Here is a 26,534-nt window from a genome sequence, read left to right on the forward strand (position 1 = left end):
GGCGCTGCCGTCGGGCACCCCGGGGCGCGGCCCGGCCCCGCCGCCGCGGGAAGTGCCCGGACGTTTGTGGCGGCGGGTCCCCGCGCGAAAGCCCCCCCAAGAAACACACCCAACTCCCCCTGCACGGGGGGCGGTCGTTCCGCGCCCCAGCGCCCTCCCGCCCGTCCGTGCCGCGGCCGGCTGCGCTACCCCGCGGTCCCGGGGCCGGCGATTGCCGCCGGCGGCGGCGGGCGGGGCCGGGCGGGGCGGGGCGCGCCGCGGCGTCCCGAGCGCGGCCGGCGGGGCGGCCCCGGCGGGAGGCGCCGCGCTGCGCCCGCCGCCCCGTGCGAGGCGCCGCCCGGCGTGGCCCCGCGCCCTGGGCGGAGGGCGGCGGCGGCGGGGGCGCCGCCGAGGGCTTTCCGCGCCCGCCCCGCCTCGCTTCGCCTGCCGCGGCCGGGGGATTAGTCAGCAGTCTGCGGGCAGCCCCGCTCCCGCGCGAACTCCGCGGTGGGGGCGGGGAGCGGCGCTTGCCCCTTCCCCTTCCCGCGGCGGGGCGGCGGCGGGGCTGCCCCCCTGCCCCCCCGCGGGCGGTCCGCGCCGCCGCTCCGCGGCGAGGGGCGGCGGGTTGGGAAGTGAGGCATCGAGGGGCTGGGAAACTCCTCTCGGGCACGGCGGCGTTGCGGGAGGACGGGCGCCCGAGCTGCCCCGCGCACGCAGCCGGGCGGGCGCGCACACACCGCACACACACGCACACGCGCGGCGGCGGCCCCCGGCCCCCCGCAGCCGCGGCCGGCGGGGAGGCGGCGCCCGGTGGGGCTGCCCCATGGTCTTGCGGGGGCCGTGGGGGAGCTGCGGGGGCCCCGACGCGGCGCTCGCCCTCCTGCGCGCCCTCCGCACTAGGATGTTGCGGCAGGTCTTGCACAGGGGGCTGGGGACGTCCTTCTCCCGGCTCGGCCACTTCGTCGCCAGCCACCCGGTGTTCTTCGCCTCGGCGCCCGTGCTTATCTCCATCCTTCTGGGCGCCAGCTTCAGCCGCTACCAGGTGGAGGAGAACGTGGAGCACCTCCTGGCTCCCACGCACAGCCTGGCCAAGATCGAGAGGAACCTGGTGGACAGCCTCTTCCCGGTGAACCGCTCCAAGCACCGGCTCTACTCCGACCTGCAGACGCCGGGGAGGTACGGCCGGGTGATCATCACCTCCTTTCGCAAGGCCAACATGCTGGACCAGCACCACACCGATCTCATCCTCAAGGTAACCGCGGCGGGTCCCCCGGCCATCACCGCCCCGCGTCCCGCCCCGCTCCCCGCACCTGCCCGCCGGCACGGACCCACCCGCGCACGCCGGGCTCTGCCGCCGCTGCCACCGCAGCTCCCCGGTCACCTCCCTGCAACAGTTGGGACGCCAGCCCGGCGCGGGGAGCCGGCACCGCGCTCCCTGCCAGCGCCGCGGGATCCGCTCTCTTCCCCTTTTTTTTTTCTTTTCCTTTCCTATTTTCCCTGTTTTGCTTTTACTTGCTTTGGGTGAGCGAGAAGGGCAGTCTGCTTGCTTAAGTAATTTTTCTGTGTCTCTATACTCGCGCGGCAGTCGTGCTCCCGAGTTACGGCGTCTCGGGCTTTGATAGACTCAAACTTCAAAAGCAGTTAGGTACCAATCTGCCAGGCTGCCGAGAATGGTTTTGGGGGCTGCTGCTGTGTCTGGGCTGCACTTCTCCACAGAGAGGGGTAGCATAAAACCTTCTTCTCACTGCTCATGAAGGCAAATGACATAACTCAACAGATTATTTTTAGCGGGTAGTGTTTTTTCCCCCTTCATTCCCACCCCACCATCACAGAAAATGCTGGTTTCATAGACGAAGAGAAAATCTAGCCCTGCCGTAGATTGCAGGCATGGTGCAGCCTGTGCTGCCGGTTCAAGTTAGAGCGGGCAGCATCTTTCCCTGTCACTTGAGCAGCACGGAGCGTGCGAGTTACAATCTAACAGGACATCTCACCCGACTATGTGTCATAACATGTCGGAAACCTGGGAGGATAGACGCAAAAACTGTGTGCTGAGAGAGTCAAGTTCACCCAGGAAAAAAGAAAGGAACATTTGGAAATAACCAGAGGTGTGGCTAGTTCTATCCTGCACGTTTTTGCTGTTGCCTTGAGGAAACCCAAGAGACTCAGCATTGCTTTTTTTTTTTTCTTTTTTTTCTGTTCTGAACGTCAAACTGTCAGCCCATATAAAAGCCAATGTTAATTCTTTTTAATTGCTTCAGGGAGTCTCTCTTCTAAAATGAGAAAACAGATGCAAACACCTATTGTAAAAGACTTCAGTCAGACCTCCCTCTTTACTAAACAAGGAAATAACTGTTACAGTGGATTTATTTATATTTTATTTCGACTGTAGGCACAAACAGAACTATAGTACAAAGCCACTCAGTATTTTATGTTTTCCTTTTGACATATTACCCAACAGTAATGAGCAAACAGATTTAATGTGTCAACTCACTAAGTACAGTAACAAGAATGTTACTGGCCAATGAGAAAACTCCAGAGAGACAATTTTCATTCCTTCATTTTCTTGTACCATGAATTGCAGTCGCATCCAGTATGTGCACATTTACTCAGTCATAGGATAATAATGATAATGGATTTTTTTCTCTGTACTGCCTTCTCTAGGGATCTGTAGTTTTGTCAATAGCACAGTGACACACAAATAAATGGTACTCAGAATCTTTCCGCAAGCAAACTTCTGCATAAGATTTATCACGTCAGCGAAAGAGGTATAACTTAGAAAGTTCTGTCAGTATTTAATACAACCTCATTTTTAATGGACAGAATTGGCCAACAGAATGATTATTTTTCATTTATTGAGATAATGAACTCCATTACCATTTGACTGTTTAGACATTGTCAGGCATATTTGATGCATTATTTCCAACTCTTTACTTATCTAGTTAATTCCAATATGCCTTGTGTAGAATACATTATATTCTTTGTCCTGATTATTTTTCTGTTTGTGGGCAGAGACGCACTCAGGCAGCTGCCTATCCAACCTTGTGGATAGCTCTGTGGGTCAAAGAACAGCAAAACATGAGGGAGGGCTCCTAGCTCCCAATATTGTAACATCTGTTGTGATACAGGGCTAAATCATTTTGTGTTAACAGGGCCCACAAAGAGAAGGAGAAAGGAAAAGGTGGCCATCAAAGTTTTCTTATATATATGCAATTGCATGAATGGGAGAAGGGAGCAAAGGCAGCCCCAGCCCCGGTCCAGAGCCAACCAACTCAAAGTACATTGCTTGGAAATAAGTGTCCTGGATGAAACCGTAGGTAACCCCACTCACGTTTCTGAAAATTGTGCCTTGTAGGCACAATCAGGACAGAGAACGTAAACGGCACCATTTGCTTATGTTTCTTTTTCTGGAGGACGATCTCCCCAAGGGAGAGGTTTTGTTTTAGAATAACTGTCAGGTTGGATGCTGGCTCCTCCTGCATGGCTGTTGGTGCGTCTCCACCCACAAGCAGGAGGATGGGAGACACAGGAGAACGGTTGCCCCAGGCAGATGCTGTCTGCTCTTGCCGCACCTCTTCTTGGTTTCCTTACCTGCCATATCCCACCTCATCTGCCAAGGAGGGAAGAGAATGAGCCCTGAGCAGCTACAGATGCCCTAGTCATGTGGCAAGGGAAGGAGATTTCCCCTGATTCAGGCAGTGGAAGAAGTCAGCTTTCATTTTTGTCCCCCTAAGTAAAGAGATACAAAGTTTGGGGGTCTGAGCAGTTGAAATTGAAACATAGCTGGTTAATTATTCTAATATCCTAATCAATTAATTAGTCAATGAAATAAGTTCTGTGGTGACATCTCTAAAACACTCTGGTTAGCTCAGTGCAATTCCTCATGGGCACGTTTATCAGAGCTGAGTAACTCGCCGTTTCTGCAACTGCACAATGCCTCGTTGGCTGGCTGGAAAGAGATTCTGGAAATGGCTCAGCCTCACCACTGTCTCAGTCCCAGGTCTCGAGCAGTGCTCCCAGAGCAGGAGCTACCACAGGACTCCCCCCTGACAGCACACATCTGCCAGGGCCCCACTGGCTGCTCACATGACAGCGGCGAGTCTTGCTGAACATACAAGCTGCTTCACACAAGGTGTCTACTGCTCGTTAGCAGGGAGGCGTGTGGCTGCCTTATATAATAGTTTTGATTTGGAGATGAGGCCAAGTCCTCTTTTATTTAATATTTTTGTGTAAATCTCTATCCATAGTTCTGATAGCTCTCATAAATGCTTGAACCATTCTAAGCTTACCATCCCAATGTAGCGTTTCCAGCTGGCATAGTCATTTGCAGAAGAGAGGGAGAAATCTAAACATATCCTCAGTCTCTGGTCTTGAATACATGATCCAATAAAAAGCCTCGGTAGAATCTCAGATATGGAAGAGATGCATCCTGAGACTGATATACTGTAGGAGGACAATAATGAAATTTTACTCGCTGCAGTACCTGCTCTATAGCTGAGCACAGGGAACTGGCATCTTGTGCTGTCGGTGCACAGGACCTTTCCTCCTCAAGATTTCACTCTTTCAAGAGAGACAGAGAGAGAGAGAGGTAGGAAGTAAAAACACTGAACTGAAGAAAGTGTGCTTCTACCCCTGTATTTCCAATAACAGCTTGGAGAACCAAAAATAATTGGGATGTTTGGTGTGGACAATCATGCAGAAGTTCAGATGATTATGTAAAGTCTGTAGAGATCGACTAAGCCTAGAATCCCACCTAAGAATGGTGTTAAAACAGCCCCCTACCATTTCATAGTGGTATTTCCACTTGCAGCTAGAAACTTTTTAGGTTGAAGTCATACAGACTCACTGGAAATACAGACCTAGACAGATATTTGAACCTCAGAAAATATGGTCTAATTTAGCCAGGATTTGAGAGCCATCCTTTTGAACCTGTTTGTTCCTCTATGCTTACAGTGAGTTAACTACATTATACTACTGAAGACTTTTTAAAAAAAAATTAAGGTTTCCTTTTTTCCCCCAGAAAAATATCCTCTTTTCCACTTACATTACCGTGTTTATAACAATAACACAGTACTAATGTTTTTTTGGCAAAAACTCCACTTAAGATGTCAAGACATAAAGATGAAAAGGATTGAAATGTAACATGCCTTACTCCTTACTGAAGGCGATCGTGTTTGCAGTTTGCCTCTATGAAAATCTGTAGATAAGAGGTTTTCTTCTTTAAAGAAATCTCTACTAACTACAGTTTTTTAGAAGTGCTTATACATCGCTCTTCTCATATGAACTGGCCGTTAATTGACATAGATAACTGATTAAATATCTATTTGAACATGCAAACAAAGTAAAATTAGGTATTTCCATCTAAAGGCACGTTTATTTAAGAGCTTCAGAACTTCTGATTACTGCAGAACAAAACAGTTTAACTTCAAAATCTTGCAGACCTCATACTTTTTGGGGTTTTATTTCCTCTCTCTGCTCCTTAATTATTCTGTTCCTGTTCATGTGTGCACCAGCACGCTCTGTCTGCGATCTTCCCAGATTTCCTCACTTACTTTGTATGTGTGAGGAAACTCCTGGAAGAAACAACCATCTTTAGAAATAACATGTTTATGTTTTATGTCTGTGGTATTTCCAAATGCTTTGCTGCACAGACATGGCATGCTTAAACCATTATTTTCAAAGTCGGTGGAAGTGGATTGTGGTTGTTTAGTGGAACCAAAACCTGGGTCTGTTTTGACCCTGACTAGCACGAGGTACCCTTTATTTTAAAACTTTGGCTACTTCTGAATGCCTGGACACAAGCACTCAGCTGTGGATCTGGCAATGGATGTAGTAGGTCTTCACCTTCTCTCAGGCACTAAAAACACTTCCAGGGAAACAGTCTGTAGAACAAATAGTGCATTCTGCTGACAAATATAAAGGATGAAGTCATGTCTTTAGAGCAAGGCTGTGAGATGAGGGGAAGAGTCCTAATACAAGAAAAACAAGGGTGTGAAAGCAGTAGAAGTGCAAGCCTGTTGTCATAGCAGCACAATGCTGCAGGGCTAAAATGTATCTTATGCGAAAACAGATGAGAATTAAGATATGCAGGTAAGATCTGGGCACAGCTCAGGAAGAGGGAAGATAAATAGCATGTTGCAAGTGTGGAAGTGTGTACAGAAACCCCCCTGAGCTCCAGATGTCAGCAGCAGGAACTCCTCCGTGTGATTCCTGCAGGCAAGAGGGTTTGGTCTCTCCTCCAGGTGCTGGTCCATGGCTAGAGCAGAAGTCCTAAAGTTGCCTGTGCCTGGGAGGATGACCACATCCCACTGGTCCCCACTACCCCCATGCCCTGCTCCAGTAGCACCGGCCAGGACAGGGGCCCTCTGCCCTCCCTCCTGCTTCAGTCTGTGCTGTGATGTGCCCTACAACCCTGTGCTGCGGCCAGCCAGGCAGCCTGTGTTAGGAATGCCCCAGCAGTCCATGTTGCCTCGCCTTTCCTGCCTTTGGAAGGTCAAACCTCTGTCTCCCCTGTGACAAACAGATCACATGGGGGACAGGATTTTTCACTGCATGGCCAGACGTGTGTATGTGATGGGGCATCACCCCTCTGGGAGAGCACAGCAGGTGGGCAGGGCAGATGTGAGAGGCCAGAAATGTCTGTGCATCACCGCCATTGAGGCCAGGCCACCAGCACCCCAGGCAGTGCCACAAGGCTCCAGGAGAGCTGCCAGCAATCCCCACTGACACATCTGGGCTTCCCAAAAGCGGTGACAAGGCCTTGCCTTTAAGTTGGAGTTTACAGCAGGAAAACCCCTGCTCTCCTGTTGGAAGAGAGAAGGAGGAGCCAAGTTGTTAATTAATGCGATGAGCTGTGAACTTGCAGATATTGAGGTTTCCCTGCAGCGCAGAAGGGACTGTTCCTCAGGCTTCTGCTGGAGGAGCCCTTGGCAAGAGCCTGCACCGTGTCTCCAGCCCTCTGAGAAGTAGTATAAAGGTGGAAGGGTGTTTATGGAGAGATCTGAGGTGAATAGAGAAAGCCACTGGTGATTGAACTGATGCAAGATCAGACATAGGAGCAAAGTTTTATTCTTTTTTTCCCCATCACGAAAAAGCAATCTCACAGCTGCACACCAGGCTATGCAGAGGGGTTTCTGCTGCCCAGGCATCCTGTCCTCCAGCAGCAGTAAGCCCAAAAACCAGAGTGGACTTCTCTTGGTAGAACAAATTCAGGCAGATTTACAAGGGTGATTGTCAGAATTAAGATGGTATTGATTAGAAAAGCTTCTCCACTTCAGATTAGAAAAGAAAAATGATATCTAGCGATTTTCTGTAGCTACCAAGAAGACAGATGGAAATGTAAATGCACGCACATCTGCCACTTTGAGCACTAATAGTTGTCCCTCAGTTGATGACTTGTAGTTTGAACAATTTTTAGATTTTATTTTTATGAAAATTGTTTGGAGAAAGTATAATTCACTGTGTTTTGGACAGCTGAAAAAAATTAGTTACAAAAATAAATACCGTGCATAATTAGTATCTTAGCATCTCTTCAGGAAACCTGATAGTAGGACTGATAGAAAAAGAGCCCAGCTACTCATAGCCATCCTCACTGCATGCTCTGCAGCTGTGACTTCTAATGTTTATCCTGAGCCATTAGGATCCATTGGCTTCCTCTGTCGGCTGTGTGCACGCTCTTCGTCCCTTGGCTAGACTGGCGTGGTCCAGGAGGCCACTGCCCACCAGCTTCCTTTGAATCCCTGCCCTGGACCCATGGTCAGCAGGGCACAGCCCTCATCTGGGGCTCCCTTGCCTTCCCTTCCTGCACCTTCTGATGAAAATGTGCTCCTGAAAGTTTCATTTTTCCCATGTCTGCAGATCCCAGAGTGTTTTCTTTCGTGAATTAAGCTGGAAGCTGTGCAAGTCTTTTCCCTCTCATAACCTTTTTATGTTTTATCTGAGGCCATCTCTTAACGAGAATAAAAAAAGTACACTGCAAAGATATGACATGCCAGAGATTACTGAGATCATAGAAAAAGTGGAGAAATTTATAGCTATCCATTAAAGGCTTTTTCTTCTCTTCATTTTCCTTGGCACAAGTTACCTGTAAAAATAACTAAAAGAGTAAACCAGCTTCACATAAAAATGAAGCATATATTTAAAATTACTGTCTTCATCCTGCTTTCTAGTTTTTCAGTCTTGAACCCAAAACAGTGATGAGATTTTAAGCAGTAATAGATAATGAGTTCAAAGCCTTCTCAGGCTTTCCTCCATAACCATGAGATCAAACATTCTTTAAATTTCTTTTTTTTTAATGAAAGCTGAGATTAAAAAAAATCACAATACTTCAGACTCCAAGAGTCAGAGAAAAAAATAGACTTGGTGAAAATGACAGTAAAAAAATTTTAAGAGTGGCAACACTGATGAGCAAAGCTAATATTTAATTTGAGGCATCAGATACCGACTGAAAGACTGAACAGTCATATAATAACAGTAACAGCAAAGTAATAGGGCATTGCAAAGATCATACTCCTGTGAGTAAAACATGTTTATGTGCCAGATCATTGGCAGTACAGGAGGACATCCATATATCTAGCTAGTTTTGTCTTTTTGATTATTCATCAACTGTATGTCAAGTAGCAAAGTATAATCGAGTCCTTACAGGGAGTGGTATCCCCTATAAACATCACATGTTGCTCAGCAGCAAAACCAAATATATTTTTTAGGTATATATGATAAGCAGGAGGTAGTTGTACACATCCCTAATAATAAAAATGATGGCGGCTTCCAAGACAGAATGTCTTTTCATAAGCTGGGTGTAGGACCTTGGCAAATATTGAAGGGTCTCGTTGCATGCTGCTGTCACTGTCACCACGGAGTTTCCCTGGGAGCAAAGCTGTGCCACCAGTGAGGTGAGACCCCTGTGGGACACCAGTGGCTATCGCTGGGTCCTTGTCCTTCATCCCCTTTACCTGCAACTTTGATTGGGGCAGGAGATTATGTAATGTGAGCTTAAAGGATTTCTGGGATTGGATCATTTTGCAGGTGAATCAGCAGTTTCTAACCTCTCCCTGCTGGGATGGGATCTGTTTCCTTCACAGGGAGGCTGCAGACTTTTTTGTTACCTGATTAAATTGACAAAATTCTGGTAATAGCTGCTCACTTTTGAATTAAAGAAAGGATTTCTCAACAAAGCAAGGAGATTACAGGTTTTTCTTACCCCTTCTTGTATCTCCCTGCATCTTTTGCATGGAACTAAGAATAAAAACAAGCTTTTCTTTCTGTCCTGACCATACATCTCCAAGTACAACCCCTTTGCCTTCAGGTTCAGCTTTGATGCCAGTGCTGAAAGTTGTGCAAAGCTCTGTACAGTGGAGAGCTGTCTCACAGAGCCCAGTGCAGGACTTGGCCATCACAAGGCACCCAAACTGAACCTACAGAGGGGCTCTGGTTCCTGGCACCTGTCTTCCTGTGCTGGTGGCAGAGGTTGGAGGACCAGCAGACAAAAACAACTCGAAGAATTTTTAGCTGTTGCTCTCTGAGGCCGTGGTGCAAAATGTTTTAGCCCAGGATAAGTGAAAGGATTTTAGCTTTCGCTTCGTGGCATCTTCTATGCCCACAGGCAGAACCAGCTGGTGGAGCAGTGCGATTTCACCACCTCTCATTTCTCAGCTGTGCCACAGGCTTAAATGTGGCTCGGTGTGGAGGTGAGACCGACACAGCCCTCACCTGGAGGGATTTGCCAAAAGGGATTTGTCTCCCAATTGAAGCCATCTTTCCTCGCTTTCTAAAATAAATAGCTGAGTGAGCTTGGGACTTAGAGTAAACAGAGACCAAGATGTTACCAAGTGCAAATGACTAAAGGCTAGAAGAAGAGAAAACGTTGTTCTAGAAATCTCTGGCATGGTGCGGGACACACGGCACCATTTTCAGAAGAGAGGGGAAGTGCAAGTGATGGTCACTGTTTAAACAACAATGAAAGGAAAAGGTGGAAGTTACTATTTTGTGCCTGAGCACTTTCAGGGACCGTGTGCCACCATGGCAAGGGAACTGTGCAGTTCTCATACTGCAGTGCTCTGGCATCTCAGCAGTAAACTGCTTTTTGGTTCCTTGCACTGCTAGCTAGCTGAAAAAGCTGTGAGTGATGAGCACGCAGTGTATGTCTCCCTTCAAGAAAAAACGTTCATTCAGCTTTTATTATTCCTTTAAATTTCCCTTTCTCCTAATAGGATCAGTAAGGATAAGAAAACAGCTGAATAAATGAGAGTCTGGTAGTCAGTCGTTTGTCCCAGAACTAGATGCCAGGTTTGTTCAGAGTATGGTTACTTGCTATTAAAATCCTCTGCACTGAGGAGTGCAATATGCATTATGCATTATCATATTGTCCCCATCACACAACAGCGTTTAGCATGCCCTGTTAACAGACTGAAGTTTCCTGGGGGACCTCCTGATGTACCATAGGCAAGCCAAATTGCAGACTGTGTAATCCCTTGAATTCGCAGGATGTGTGTACACTTGTAAGCTTGTGGACCTTCTGTTTTCTGTGGAAGCCAGTCACCCAGGGTTATGAGAGCGGGCTCTGGATGCAAGTGGAAAAATCTATGTGGCCACAGCTGAGTTTCCAGCATGGCAGCAGAAAGGAGAGTGCCCTGGGACTGCAGCTCTCGGCAGGGAAGAGGCAGCAGCCCTGTGGTGCACAGGCAGTCACAGGCAAGTAAAGGGGGAGAAGAGAGAGCCTGCAGCCATGCTGCAGCATGCCCTGCCCTGCCCTGCACTGAGGTGGCTGAGGGTTTTTGCTAGGATCTGATCTGAAAAAGCAAAGTGCAGATATAGTGATGTATTTGTCTTGAGGATGAAAGTCTAAGTCAGGCTTCCCAGAGCGGAATCCTTGGTTGTTCTGGGGCAGTTCTCAGTATACTTTGTTGGGATGGAGGGAAAGGCAAGTTTTTCTCCTCTTTGGCTGTTTGCTGCCAATTGGAGACTAAATGTTGTGACCACTGGCAAAGCTCAGGATATATCTCATAGCTGCTCTAAACTGCACAAGTTGGCAGCCAGCTCTGGGGGCTGCTCAGCTGCCAGGGTGTGCCAGGACACAGAGCTGTCTGCCTGCTTTCCTCTCCTCCCCGAAGCCCCATAGCTGGGAGGTTCCATGGGCAGGTTCCCCCCAAGCAGTGCCCGGTCCAGCCCAGCACAGTCTCACAGAAAGCACAGGCCACTGCTGCAGAACGGGCACTTGAGTCAGAAAGGATCATTGCCAAGAGGAAAGGAGTATGTTAAGTATGACATTTAGCTTCTAGCCTTTCACTAAAGGTGATGTAACAGCTGTGACAGATAAGGTTATTTTATAACCTAAATATTAAAAAGAAAGTGCTTCAGATGTAGAAGGAAACAAATGCAGCAGAGAGACAGGATGGGTAAATAGCAACACACACTGATAAAAGTTGCATGTCAGTTTAGTTTTTTCTGCACTGTGTCACTCCATGGATCCTCTCTGAAGGAGTTGTATTGTGAATTAATAAAGGCAGGAAATTCCTTCTATTCCTCCTCATTGCCCTCAGCTGTGCTTCTTTATATGACGTCTGATTTTATAACTGTTGTCAATGAAAACCATACAGTAGCTCCCATTGTAAAAAAATTAAAATCAGATATCTGTCTTTGACTCAGTAAGTCAGGGCATTCTCCTCATGCTATAATGATTTACATTTGAATTTGTATCCCATAACAGCTCTTTCAAAGTGGAGCTTTGCAACCCCAAGCTCAAAAGACAGGAAGAATTATCCATACAGGTTCATTTCTTTGGCATGTTCCTTCAAATATTCTAATTTGTTTGGGGTTTTTTTATAAGAAAGTCGTGCAGAAGACCCTAATCTGTTGCACGGACAGTTATTTGTTCTCCCACCACAATGGAAAATTTTGCTCCTCACCATGGGCAGGTATCATTTTCTCACAGTACTGTGAAAAGATTTGTTAGTTTAGTTCATTTCTCAAACTTATCTTCCTAATGTCAGTATTGAACTGTTATTTTTCTGTCAAAAAAATAAAAACTACTCAAATGTGGAAAAATACACCCCCAAGCTGCTAGAGAAAAAGGTTGAGAGTATAGGAATGTTGTAATCTTTGCCTCTATGATGTCACATTATCCTGAGGAACAGAGGCAACATAATTCAATTTATACCCATCACAGATTGTGCAATGTAATCACAAAACAATCAGATTGATGGTACCATATAAATGATGGTTTGGGTTTTTTTCTACAAATAGGTCTCAAATACCACACAAAAGTCACTATGACTATTTGGTTTCAACAGATGCAACAGTTTAGCCATGATTATTAGCCATTTTGTCCGTTGCCACCAGAGGAGTGTATAAGCTCTACTGCTCTCATGTACGCAATCTTCTATATTTTTTAAACAATGTTTGTCATCAGAAAGGAGCCAATTCCATTAAATATCACCTGTTTCCAGCCTCTTTACTGGGCAGAAGAGTCTCCTCTTTGGATTACAGTGGAAAACAGCACATGCAAGTAGAAAAAAAAAAATCCCTGTAGCCAGGTCTCTTGCTCAAAATCTGAAGGCACGAAATAGCTGTTTCCCCCTTTAGGGAAAAGAGAGTCCTTCTGATTTGGCTGTTCAGCTCCCTGGAAGAGCTGTGGTCTCCCCACTTTGCAGGTGAAGGCGGGCTTCTCCTTCTCTTTTGCCACCTCACATTTGCAATGCACCTCTACATCAATTCCCCTGGTGTAACAGGGACCAGAGGATAAATCCATGCAGTTCCTCAGAGCAGATCCCGTGATTTGCTTCCCCCAGGGCATCAGATGTGGCATCCAAGTGACCAGCTGTGCAGCCAGGTCCATGGGATCATTGCACCCAGGCAGCACAAGGGGTGTGTGCCCCTCTGCATTGTCCCTGCTCACACCTTGAGAGGTCACATCTCCCACCAAGCCATGCACAAAGCAGATGCATAGGAGTGTGCAGGGGGCCCTGACATTTGGGTTGTTGGTTACCCCCTGTGCCACCTAGAAAAGAGTGGAGGGACATCCTTCCTGGATCACCTTCTCTGGGGCTACCCACCGTGAAGGACATCACAGCCATAGGGAAAGTCTGCTCAGACTTGTGGTGGGTATTCTAGTATTGGCCTCAGCAGCATCCTTATGGAAGGTCTTGGAACTCTCTGCACAGCTGGGGTGGCACAGAAGGAGCTAAGTGGTAATCATGGTGAGTGAGGCCTTATCATTTTGCAAGAAAAGTTTGCAAAAAAACAGCTTGTACTTTGCTAAGGCTCCAGACATTAGTGAACTCAATATTTTGTTTCTTAAAAATGTTGCTAACCCAGCCTGTTAGGGCTATTCCCTTGCCGTTGTTTAGATTTCTTGTATCTTCTATGTTGACTAAAATGGATTCAGAAAAGGTTGCAAGAGTTTTCTATATTTTTTCAAGAAGAAATGGTGATTTTTCTGTCTTTCTCATGCTCAAAAATAACTGAATGCTTTTGGGGTCAGAGCTCAGGCATGGCAAATTTCAGAAGCATGCAAAACAACTTACAAAGGAGGCTGCAGTAAAAGCTGCTACACCTAACAATAACCTGTAGACCCTGAGGTTAGGAGACCCTCGCTAATTTACAGGACCTCTCAGAAAGAGAAAAGGAAAACCAGTGTCCATCTCTGTCATTGCTTCCTGCTCTCAGACTTACCGAGAATTTGATGGGGGAAAGAGGGAGGGGAAAAGAGGGCCAAGTTAGTTATTGCCAGCTATCTTTTTCCTGCTGTGCCAACAGTCTCTATATGTAGGGCATGCAGCTGTAGCCCGTCCTTTAAGTGAGTGCTACTGCCCTGACACTGCCAGGCTGCTGGCACATCCTGCACAGGTGGCACACCTGGTCATGTTGCCCTTCTGCCTTCTGTACCTCAAGTTCATTTTTGAGAGAGTCATTGGGCAATCCTGAGCGCAACAGTGTCCCTGGGCATGGTTGGTCTGTAGATTTCCCTTTTGTTCTGGCCTAGATCACTTGAAAGTGGAGGTCTGGACCTTTTGAGTTTGCTTATTTAGAGGCCACAGATGCGCATGGCACAGATGCAACTCACAATACAGCAACAAAGGACATGGGGGAATAATACTTCTGTTTTGATGCATGTTTCCTTTTTCTTGCAATGATTGTGCTATTAATACTGCCATCACCAGAACTTTTGTTGTTGTTGTTGCTTAGATCAAATAGGACAGGGACGGCGGCGAGGAGCTGCTGTTGTTCTGGCTGCTGCTGTGCAAGATGAACTGATGAATAACGTGTGTGATTTCTCTTTCCCTTGTAGTTGCACTCTGCAGTGACCAGGATCCAAGTTCAAAGACCTGGTTTCAATTACACGTTTGCCCATATATGTATCCTGAACAATGACAAGACATGCATAGTGGACGACATAGTGCATGTACTGGAGGAATTAAAGGCTGCTCGTTCTTCTAATCGAACTAATTTTGCAATCACTTATCCGATTACTCACTTAAAGGATGGCAGGGAAGTGTATAACGGGCATCAGCTCGGTGGGGTTACTGTGCACAGCAAGGACCGGGTGAAGTCTGCAGAAGCCATTCAGCTCACCTACTACTTGCAGGCAATCAACTCCTTGAATGACATGGTGGCAGAGAAGTGGGAATCCATTTTTTGTGACACTGTTGAACTTTTCCAGAAATCCAACAGGAAAGTCAAAATGTATCCTTTCACTTCTTCTTCGCTGAAGGAGGATTTCCAGAAGACGAGCAGGGTGTCAGAACGCTACCTGATCACAAGCTTGGTCCTTGTGGTCACCTTGGCCATTCTCTGCTGCTCCATGCAGGATTGTGTCCGCAGCAAACCCTGGCTTGGCCTGCTGGGATTGCTGACTGTGACCCTTGCCACCCTGACTGCAGCTGGGATCATCAATCTCACTGGTGGGAAATACAATTCCACCTTCCTTGGAATTCCCTTCGTCATGTTAGGTAACTATCTCCTATCTCCTATCTCCTCTCTCTCTTTTGTGTGTTTGTGCCCACCTGACATTTCCCAGCAAGCAGAGAAGCATCACTGCATGGTTCCCGTTGCCTCATCCCTGCAGCTCTGCCCCATGCCAAATCCACACTGCCTCTTTTCCTAAACTGTTTTTACAGTGTCGGTATGTTAAAATCACACCAGAGGCTCCGGTATGGCATAGCACCCTGCCGTAGGATGTGAAGCCTGTGCAGTAGCAAGGAACAAGGATATGTGAATGCCATGCTTTGTGCAGAGCGGGAGCACAGCTTCTGTTCTCTGTGGATGTTTGATTCTGGTTTCAGAGGCAGACCTTTGCAGGGGTCCCCATGCAACACTAACAGTGTCAGCTGTGCTGGCAAACCAGAGGGACTGCCCACATTGGGCGTTTAGAGAGTGCTGGCTCCTTCAGAGAGCAGAGCGGTGCTGTCCTGGCTTGACAGGCACCTGTCTGTGGGAAAAGGGTGGTGGTTGGTTCTGGGTTGCTTTTCTCCAGAAGTCCCTGTGTTGGCTGAGCAAGCGTAGGGAGGGTTTCACAGCCCTGAGGGAGAGAGCTTTGACACCCCTGGTCAGGAACGGGTGTCAGTGCCAGCACATCCCATGACCGAGGGTTATGGAGGGAAGCAGTGTTGGCTACTCCCTGGCTCTTGTGTCAGCAGAGACATCCTCACCACCCTGGCTTTGGTATTACCTTCACTCACTGTGGAGTACGGAGTGGTTTCAGTTTGTTTTGTTTTCTTCAAGGGTAGGAAAAGGAGGAGAGAAGGGTGATCTTGCTCCCGACTTGAAGTCAGTGCCCTCTCCTGTTGGGACCAGGGCATCTGTGGGGATGCTGCATATTGCACCCAAACAGGCAGGAGGACTTCACGGGAGACAAAATGAGAGCTCTGGAGAGTTCACAGCCTCTTTGTTTGTGTTTGGTTCATAACCAGTGTGAAAAGCTCCGTGCACTGTAGGTGTTTAATATGTCCTTGTTCATGCCATTATTCATTTGTGGAGAATAATGCATGCATTGATTTCATCACAGCTTCCCTAGCTGAAAATCAGTGCTCAGTAATACTTCAGGTTTCAAGTGTGAGAGTGTCTCCACTGACTTAGTTACATTGTGTAGCGATATGACACAGTTATTTTTATATCCAGCACCAGGTTCCTATGCCGTGGAGGTATTGTAGTGCTGTTGCACTGTGGTATTGTTGCACTTTAATTAAAGACTACGCTTCAGTGCATCACACTACCAGTTAATGTACAGAACATATTCAGTGACAGAGAGAATTCAGCTACATTACATCAACTCTCATTTTCAGATGACATCCATGAAAGTTAAGTTATATTGTAATCTAGAGAAAATGCAGCATGAGAAAATCAGAGTCAAAAGAAGGGTATTTCTCTGACCTGAGTCTTTGGTTTCTTATGCCTGTGCATGTATTATAAAATACAGTTCTTCAAACTAAGCGGTGTATCTTACATATAATATTACATGGGAGGGGATTTCCAGATATGTTACAAGAGTAGCAGAAAAGCAGTCTAAAGTCCAACCATATGAAATGAAAGTACATGGGGAAAATTACTCAAAAATATGAAATATTACCTTTGTTTAGGGATCAAAGCATCTGCTCACTGGGACAGCTTTTCAGATCTTTAATTTACTAACAATGACGGTGCTGAGACTTGAAATCCTCAGAGACTTATAGATAACTGTGAAAAGTTTCACATTTCTATTTTAGTACTCCTTTAAGTGCTGAGCTGTATAGCCAGCTCTGCTTTTCTTTTCCTTCTTTTTTCTCTTTTTTTTTTTTGGTCTTGCTTGGTTGAAGTATTCCACTCTTAAAAGGGCATCTCAGCTCTCACTGTGAAACGAGTCAAGATAGAGCAGCAAAGTTCAGGTGAATCTTGTTTGCTTCCCCAGCTGCATAAAATCTCCCAAGGGATGGGAATATCAACAGGTGAACAGAAGGCACTGAAGGCATTTTGGAGTTTTTAATGAGAACTGTTTTAAACTGGCAGATAGCTAGAAAGGCAGGGTTGCCTTCTTTTTGTTGCTGCAGTACAGCAGAAAGATTCGTCATGCGTTTCAAAATGTATTTCATACCTATATGTTGTTTCGCTTATAAAAGATATTTTAACTCAAGGTAACTGAAGGCTAGAGAGACTAACCACACTCCATTATAGCCTGCTCAACTGCTTCCATTTAATTTCAGTGACCATCAGATTAGATCATAGATTAACTGACCTTTAGAAAGCTAAAGGATTTCTGGCTAACGATGTAGCCCTCTATCTATTACTCATAATCTCAGGGCTAAAAACAAAAATTAGATAGAAAAAATGATTACACTGGACACATTTCAGGCAAGGCCCCTTTGCTGGCATACATCATTAATGAAGTTTTCCCAGTTTATAGCAGCTGAGGATTTTTAACTTTTCATCAGCATTGCGGAGGTGGAGGGACACTCTCCAGACATCATCTGCCCTCTGACACAGGACAAGATTACATCTTTCATAACAGATACTTTTCTCCATGCACTTTGTCTTCTCCTGTGACTGCTTCCTCCTGTGTTTCACTGCACTACCGCTACAGCATTTGCATCATGTCTAACCTGAATTCCCCTTTTGCAACTCAGCTGTCCTCCTTATTTATCCACTGCGTCTGGAGAATAATTTCTTTTCTTTTTCTTTGCAAATTTGGGACCACTCTCACTTGCCTAGTCCTCTTCCATTTCATCCCAGGTTTCCTCAGACTGTGCTAACCAGACTTCCAGCAATCTTCTTGCTTTTGACCATTCCACATCTTCCATGGAGTGTGGGGCCTAAATCTAGGCACAGGATTCAGGCTGAGGCTTTCAGCAGCAAGTAGAGTAGGAGGAGGATTTTGCACATCTTGCATGTGGCACTGCTGTTCATACATCGCCATATGACGTTCATTTTTTTTTCTCAGCAGTATGAAATGGTTGGCATTTGGTTGGTGGCACATGGTAATTCACAGATCCTTCATGTCATTTTCTACCCTGTTTTCACAGTCATTTATTCCAAACAACATGTAGAAGTTTGCCCTTGTCCTTGCTGAATTATAGCTTGTTTGTCTCACACCGTTTCTCCTCCTCACCGAGTTTATCTGGAGACTATCATTGCCCTTCCAAGATGTATTAACTGAAGTTGGTCAGAAATGTTTTGCAGTTATCGACTTTTTCATATTTTCAGTAATTACTTTCTGAATAGTTTGTCCAGTCACAAGCCCATTCTAATAATATAGGCAGTATGTCTGCAAAAACGTCCAGTCAAGGTGCTTTCCTTCATCCTGTTTTCTGTGACATCCCTTCTACATCAGCCATTTCCAAGAACAAAAAAGCTGTATGAAAGGTACCAGCCTCTGTAGATGTTGAATTCTTAACTTTTGCATCAACAGGACAATTTAAAATTATTGAATAGCCATGACTTACCAAATTGCAGTCTTAAGCTCAGGCTGTGTAAGTGTAGTCAGGAATATGTTTTGCCTACCCTGCCTGTTAAATATGACATAACCGTTTAAACACTTCATGCTTTGGTTTTAATCACCTTCATGGTAGTTTATTCTAATTTACTTTACTTTTTAATTAAGGCACGTAACCCAGCTCACAAAAGGTGTCTCTGCATAGTCTGAGTATGTCACTACTGTGATGATTTTTATGTTGTGGCAGGTTTCTTTGTCCCCCTCACTGGTTGCTAACTGAGTGGAAAAAATAAGAAGCCAGGAAAGATGTTGCCAGAGACCTCCTTCCCCAGTAGGCACCAAAAGAGTAAAGGTCCCCTTTGGTGACTGGAGGTTGAGCTGTGAGAGCCAGGCAGGAGGCAATACCTGGGACTGGCCTGAGCCCCCACCAAGGGGCTGTGCCGGGGGCGAGGTAGCAGAGGAGGGCAGGCTGGCTGCAGCCACTGTTTTCTCCGGGGATATTTTGTCAAGTCAAACTAGGAACTGTTAGTCCTCAGCTCTGGGTTTATACAGGTATTTCTAACATGAAAGTGAAGCCTAAAACCTGGAAAATTGGCAGGCTTCCACCATTTGTCTGGACTTACTTTGAATTAGTATATGCCTCCGTGGTTTTTTAAAACTACCATCTACATTTATCAGTGTGTAAACAAGTAATTTAAGGACAAGTTTACTCACATGTCTAGTTCATGAATAGGAACTTTGTTGAACTAGGGCTATTCATTTTTGACCCTACGGACCAAAAAAATAAATTCTACAACTTGGTTGAATTTAAAATAGCAGATTATTAATGTCAGCTGAAAAACAGAATTAAAATTCTGATTTCCTGTTGCCTGCTTCATTAAAAACTACAGATGTTTGGTCTGGCACAGATGCTAACATATTCATCATAAGTTTCCCTTACGCATTAAACACTGTTTAATAACTGCCAGTTTTTTAAAAATACCAGTTTCCTGAAAAAAAACCACAGTGTTACCAAACAAACCATTGAACAACAAGCAGCACTGTCTGAACAAGTTTTTGGCGTGACTTTTTTTTTTCCCGGAGGTGGAGTGGAACATAGGCACTCAAAAGAAAATTGCAGCATAGCCTTTTGCACTGAAGAGAAAACTAGCAATGTGTTTCCTATTCCTTCAGAAACAAATACAGCTTGTTCAGGGAGAAGTGGCTCTCTTCAGCTGCCAAGTTCGTGAAAAGCATCGGCCCTCTGAAATCGTGGTGGAATGCCAGGCGCTGCCAGATATGGGCAGGGACACAGGGCCAGCTCCATGAGCTTATATTTAGCCTCTGATGCTGGCAGGGGAAAACCAGGTAGAAGTTATGAGAGTGACTTGAGCTTGTAGCATGCTGTAAAAGGAAATGATAGCCAGCCCTGTGTGAAACTCAGCAAAACTTCTTGCCACCTCCTTGCGTCCTCCCATCACGTCCCACCCTGGCAGCATGCCCTCTCTGGGAAGAGAGGAAGCGAAGGCAGTCAACGGAGAGGTCCAGGGAGGGATGACTGGGAAGGAGCAGGTGGAAATGTCAGGCACGACCCAGGCAGGGTTCTCCTGAGGTTCAGTCACAGGTGGAGGAACATCAAGGGGGAGAAGGAGACTGTTACAGGGCTGTTGTCAGGAGGAAGCACAGGAGCAGGTGAGGTGCAGAACACTTTGTGAAGTACCTGGAGGTACCAGCGCTCATAGTAGCACTTCACAGATGCAGAGAAGTTCTGATAGTTTCTGAGAAACACAAATTTATTGGACGCACACCTGCTACATGGCTTGCCTGGGGAAGAGCAGTGCTGGTGGAGGAGTGAGCTGGGATACCTGTACAGGGGCTTTACGGATGCAAAAAGTTGGAGTAGCGGTGATGGGATGTGAGGTCAGAGACAGCTGGGAAAGAAGGTCAGAAGGAAAAATTTAGGAAGCAGAAGAAGAGGGGAGGTCAGTGTGTTTGATGATGGAGTGAAAAGCACAGGAGGGCAAGTGAGAGGATTGCTGAAGGTTAGAGACCATGAAAGGAACAGGCAGTTAAACCAAGCAGGCAGCTAACAACTGGCACAAAAACCCTGAGAGGAGGAGGGTGCTCAGGCCAGCACATGCCAACACAGGCGACCCATTGGAGCTGCACTTCAGTGCCAGCAAGGCACATGTCTTGGATTCTTCTTTAGTTTTCTGGAAGAACATGCTGGTAGGGAATTGCAACATAATGCCAAATATATACACTGAAAAGCATTCATTATCCTCCCTATCAAGCATCCAAATGTTTGCTATATTCAGTAAAGCTGAAGAGTCAACATTGGTTACATACAATTAGTCTCAAAGAGAGAAAACTAGCCCCTCCCCAGGTCTCCCCAGTGCCCTTCAGTCCACACACAGAGGTAGCACACACACCCAAGTGTTTGACTTTGTATAGTATTTTTCCTGCTGTCAGTTAATAAAAATGTGAAGCTTACTGAGTCTCTCGGTTTTTTTATTCCCTAAGCTAAGCTTTCTCACTCTTCCTCTCCAACTGCCCCTCTGCTGTCTTTTCGTGCTGGGAAGAAGGACATCCTCCCTCAGCTGGTTCCCTCAGCTTGCTGCCCCCATGTCCCTTTCTCCCATCTCATCCATCTCTTTTGCAATCTCTGGCAGCCTCCTCTAGCAGGTCTCTTCCTCTACCCATCTTCCAGCTCCAGGCCACAGCATCTCCTTCCTGATGCCAGCACAACTCTCAGCATCTTTTGGTCTCCTTAAGCTTCCTTCATCTTTTCTCCTGTGTTCTCCTCTCCTCTCAGTGGGTCCCCTCTGCCATCTCGTTTTGATTTCCTATAAATTCCTCTCTGATTCTCTTCTCAGCCACAGTGAGGCCCATTGTTCCTACCATTTCCCTTGTATTCTTCAGTAACTTCCTTGGCTCTCAAATAGGTCCCAACTATACCCTGCAGTTGTATGTCAGCTGTTTCAGATTTCCCAGTGATTTCCACCACTCATCCTTTTCTTTTTTCACACTGCCAAAGCACTCCGAGAGTGCCCTGGAAGTACACTTGGTTTTTTGTCACTCCATCTGCTCAGCTTTCCCAGTTCAACCCTGTGAGCTCAGTTACAGTCATAAAGCATTTTGTGGTTTGTTCCTTTCATCCCTCTCCTAAGAAATGCATAAAATTATCTGGGTTTATATACCCCGAGCAGAATCCTAGGCATGTCACTTTCCTCATCACGCCTTTTTCCTCTCCTTTTTCTGTCCTCAGTCCCTCAGTCTCTTCCTGATGTCTGTAAGCAGCCATGCATCTTCTGCAGTCCTTCAAGCATCACCCAGCATTTCTGTGCCTCACACGGAAGAGCAGAAGGAAGCCCCTGGGCCACCCTTCACTCAATGTGCCAGTGAGTCCTCTCACCAAAGTTAGTGTTTTCCGCCCAAAGGGGAGGTGAATAATCACCTCCTTCACGTGCTGGTCTCCCTCATTCCAGTTCTCCTGAAGAATGATTTCCCAAGCCCCTTGAGGAGCCCAAACACTATGAAACCACTATTGCATGGGAAGGAAATAAGCTTGAAATGCAAGTGGTGGCAGAGTACTTTAGACACTTGTACTAGCCCATTCCTGAGCAGTGCAAATGCATTGACCACATGTGACACACAGCCAACATGTGTCCATGTTCCCCCCTCACCACCACAAAGCCCAGTGAAATCCTTGCACACATATGCTTCTTGGCTTCATAAGACTGACAATGACTCAGATAATTTGCAATGCTTTTTGGAAAAGAGGAGTTCTAGCTGTAGAAAGTCAGTCCAGAGAACAGCTAAATATTGAAACCAAGTGCTGTGCAGGCATTGAATAAGAATGGCCATTTCCCCTTAACTGATGGTGCTCCAAAATACACTTGTTTCATATGCAAACAGGTGATACAGCATGTTTAAATCATTTATGCAAAAAGTAACAGAGAGCTGTTACACTTTTACTGTCTGCATTCTTTTAACTGCAGAGAAGTCAGTGCATGCAATGGTTTAATGGAGAGCTTTGTCAGAGATGTCCCTAACAGTCACAGGTACCGAGAGTTTGGCGCTGGCATCCTGTTTTTCTTCAAGTAGTGAAGTCCCTCGAGAGAAACTTTCACATATATAAGAATATACTGGAAGTTCAGAGGTTAGAGAAAAAAATCCTTTTGCTATCTCTCCCTTTGTATGTATATGTTCGTGGTATACTTTGTGTACAGGACCTGTCAATGAAGACCTGGGACAGGAACTGATGATACTTTTCATTTTAGGTTTATCTTTGAGAGAGATGGTACATGTTTTGGGTTTCAACTAAATGGCATTCCCCAAATAGCCAGTAGCCCAGAGGCATGTGTGACAGAGAGGTGGCCAACCATTTTCAGGTCATGAAATCTCTGGCAGAGGACTATTTAATCCAGAAGTGGATTAAATGAAATTGGAATTTGTCTAGATGCTTTGTGGAAAGCCTGAGTTCCAAATTTGTAATTATTTTTTTTTAAATAGTAGGTTGAATGTGCTTTAACTGAATTTTTGAAACTTTCTGAACATTGTGTTTCACATATGGCTTATCTATATATTGTGAGTAAGAGCAGTGACAAACATCACTTAAACGGGAGAATTTAAGGCTATGCCTGAGATGTTTTTGTTGCAGCTTTCTCACAAGAAAAAGGGAATTTGAAGTGTGGTAAACAAATCCATATTCCACTGGCCCATATTCCACTAGGACAACACTCCTAGAAGCAAATGATATTTTAGCTTGTGGGCTTAGAAATTTAAAGCAGATTTAAAACATGATTTTGTCCCGGATGTACTTCACTGCGTCTTACTCCATCTTCAGGAGCTGTCACTTGCTGTATGTCACTTGGCTGGTCTGTAACTTGGTAAACATTAACCTTTCACAGGTGATTGCAGGAGGCTTTCACTTTTAAATACTTCTTTTACACAGCATGCATAAAATCTGTCAAAAAACTCAAATGGAGAAAATCAGTTTGCAGTTTTGTCTGCTGATATGAGTCATAGCATGTCATATGTGAGATGAACCCATTGGTACTTAACATACTAACTCCAGATCTAACCACCTCCTTGGCTAGAGAGGCGGGACGTACATCATGGAGGAATTCATCTTGCAAGCCATATCTGTCATTCCTTTACTATCCTGGCATCAGACTCTCCCTTCCTGCACAGCATTCCTGGTGCAGAGGGTGGTCCCACTACCCCCACACACCCCAAGGTCTGCACCTCATGCCAGCAGTGGTGGTGAGCACCTGCAGATCCCTGCCCTCTTCTTCTTGTCATCCCCCGTGCGCCTTTCTCCCTGTCTCTTCAAATAACAGCTTAGACACAGCACGCTGTGCTTCCTGGAGAATTTTCTGATGGTTCTGAGTTAAAGAGGATGGAGGAGTGTGGGACTTTGGGGCAAGGAGACCTTTGAAGGCCAGCCAGAGTCGGACACTCCCCTGCTGTTTGCCCCAGAAGCATGGGGTTGCACATACAGCGCAGGTTTGGCTCAAATGCTTTCGGTTCAGACCTGCACAAGGTCTGGGTAGTCAGCAGATGGGTGTCCTATGCAGACATAACTATTCCAGCAGCTAAAACCAAATTATACTAATGCTCAGCTCCTTCTGTTGCACTGAATGAAATATGGCTTTTAACTTTTGCCATATCTTTTGTGAAAACAGAGGAAAGCAAGTCACACACTTAAACAGAGCTGACAGCCTGCTATTTAAACGCCAAAACAAGCCTTTGCTGATTCTTAAGTGGAATTAAATATTCACTTTATATATAAAAGTAGATTTTGAACCAAAACTTAGTTTGCTTATCTGTCTTTCTGAAAATATAAGAACCACTCAGGTTTTCTCTCAAATACATTTCTGGTTTTGAAATGTATGTATGACATTCTTGCTATCACTGTAACAAGAAAATTGCAAATATTACATTGGTTCAATAGTAAATAAGGGTGATACAAGAAAAAAATCCATCATTTTCCCAAAGCCTAAATCAGTACTTTTTATTCTTTTGAAATCAATGGGACTGTCCAGGATTAACCACATAACTGCTGAATTACACATATAATCATTATTATAAGCAGCTGTTAATTTAAACAGTTTGGTATGCTTTAAAAAATATTAAGTAGTCAGATTTTTTTCATAACGAATAGCTTAAAAATGCATATACTCAAAAAACAAAAAGTGGTGAACTATGTTACCACCATTGCTGATTAGGGATTTTGGTGAAGTCTAGGACTACGAGTAATGAGGCTTAATTCTACTTAATTAAAAAACTTCTCATTGGTTTTGTTTCTTTTCCCCTTATATAGGTAGAAATTACAGGAACATATGTGTGTATGTATTTCTTCAAAGCTAGGGATTTATATATAGAATGATTTTCATTTCAATAGTAATATGTAGATCATGCTTTTAAAATTAGCTTGTGACTTGTACCATTTTCTAAACATTGGCTCATTGTTGCTTGTTTGCCACATAAAAAAATAGTGTTGGGGAGCTTATAGGTGGGGTGCATCATGTACCTCATGCATCACTGACTGTCCCGACCATTTAGGGTGAGACCTAGAATGTGAGGGTGGTTTCTTTTCGTCGGTGCCTTCTTTGTGCAAATGTGTACTTTGTAGTATAACGCAGAAAGGGCTATGCCTGACCGAAACAGACTTTCACAGGAGAACAGAGAGTTGATCCTGTGCTGCATTTTCAAAAGTTAAGTTTAGAAATGTAGAAAATGTAGGATATTATGGCAGACATTCATTGCCAGAAGACTGGGATCAAAATCACTCTGGTGTAGCAGATCCATACACGTCTTATGAGGAACTTAGCCCCCTTTTGAGCTGTGCTTGGGAGTGCTACACAAGACCTAAACGAGGCATTAACCTTGTGCTGGATTTCCAGACGCACCCCATTTTCCTGACTGTGCATTAAGCAATTTGAGCATGGGCTTAATGGCCCAGAGAGTCTTTCTACAGGATCTATGACTGAAAATATCATTGTGGTCTCGCAGCGTGAAGCACTGAGCACCAGTTGAAGATTTCTTCTCTGCGTGCACCAGCCAATACACTGTGTTGCACGGGGACACTTTCTCTTCAGCGGTGCGCTTCTGTGGGCACAGCCACCCACAGCTGTGAAACACAGCAGATACTGAGTGCATATTAATAAACATTTTGGTTTCTCTTATTTTGTTGCCAAGTGAATACAGCACAAAACACAACTCTCTCCAGAGACTGAGGCAGATTTTTATCTGGTGTGACTGTGCCAATTCACTGCGTGTTTGATGCTGGTAGTAAGTTGAAGAACACATGGGCGTGCCTGGGGCTTTCTGACTGGAATGGCCAGTGCTGTTGTAAACAGGTTGAAGAGATCAGCCTGATGCTTGAGGGTGAATGGCTAATACTCAAATGTAAAGCAAAACCAGAGATTGTTCTAATGGTATCACGTCTAGATGCATAACAGACTGACATACTTAATTTCAGTATGTTTCTCTTTTGGGAAGATCCCAAGTCAGATGTTAATACTTGCAGCTGTAGTACACCTTAGTACCTATGTGTAAAATTTATTCGTCTTTCAAACAATAATTGCAAATACTGAACCTACTCAATAGTATTGTCATATTTTTGAGGTATGTTGTCCTACCTGTAATTCAGTTACAATACAGACATGTAGGGTCTGTGTGATAGGAGGTAAATAAAACATTGCAATATGTACAGTCAATGCTTATACCATTACATCCCATCCCATATTGCTCTTCATGTGTTCTTCTTAATCCATGTACCATGCCTGCACATAGCATTCAGGCTTACTTGGCCTTTGAACCTGCGCTTGGAAGGATGAAATGAAGTCAGGCTGTGCTTGGGTGGCTGGGACTTCAATCACTTTGCAAATGATGATGCATTTAAGACTACTCAACCGTCTACAGCCTGCAGTCCCCTTGCTGCAATTCTCCTGAGATGAACACTGCTGCCTGGAAACACAACTGATCAGATGAGTACCTTAGAGTATGTTAGTGTCCTGTAGGACTCTCTAGTGTCCTATAGACTACACTGTGCACTAGGCTCCCAGAAACACTTAGGCAAGTGTAGAAAAAGCAAGTAGGATTCACAGTGCATTTTCTCAGCTTGGCAGAACTGTCTGGGACAGACAGGTCTGCACACTGTGGGATGTCTAAT

General features: G+C 45.5%; 1 protein-coding gene across 1 annotated transcript in view; it reads left to right on the plus strand.

Moving 5' to 3' along the window:
• Positions 1–865: 865 nt before the first annotated feature.
• Positions 866–26,534, plus strand: part of PTCHD1 (patched domain containing 1) — a 35,033-nt gene continuing 9,364 nt past the window's right edge. The window contains exons 1-2 of the mRNA XM_017827157.1: positions 866–1,231; positions 14,261–14,921. Coding sequence (XP_017682646.1) covers positions 881–1,231; positions 14,261–14,921 — 1,012 coding nt within the window. The 5' untranslated portion in view covers positions 866–880. The remainder of the gene's footprint in view (positions 1,232–14,260; positions 14,922–26,534) is intronic.

The sequence above is a fragment of the Lepidothrix coronata genome, unplaced genomic scaffold, assembly GCF_001604755.1.
Source record: "Lepidothrix coronata isolate B3197 unplaced genomic scaffold, Lepidothrix_coronata-1.0 Scaffold135, whole genome shotgun sequence".
Lineage (NCBI taxonomy): Eukaryota > Metazoa > Chordata > Aves > Passeriformes > Pipridae > Lepidothrix > Lepidothrix coronata.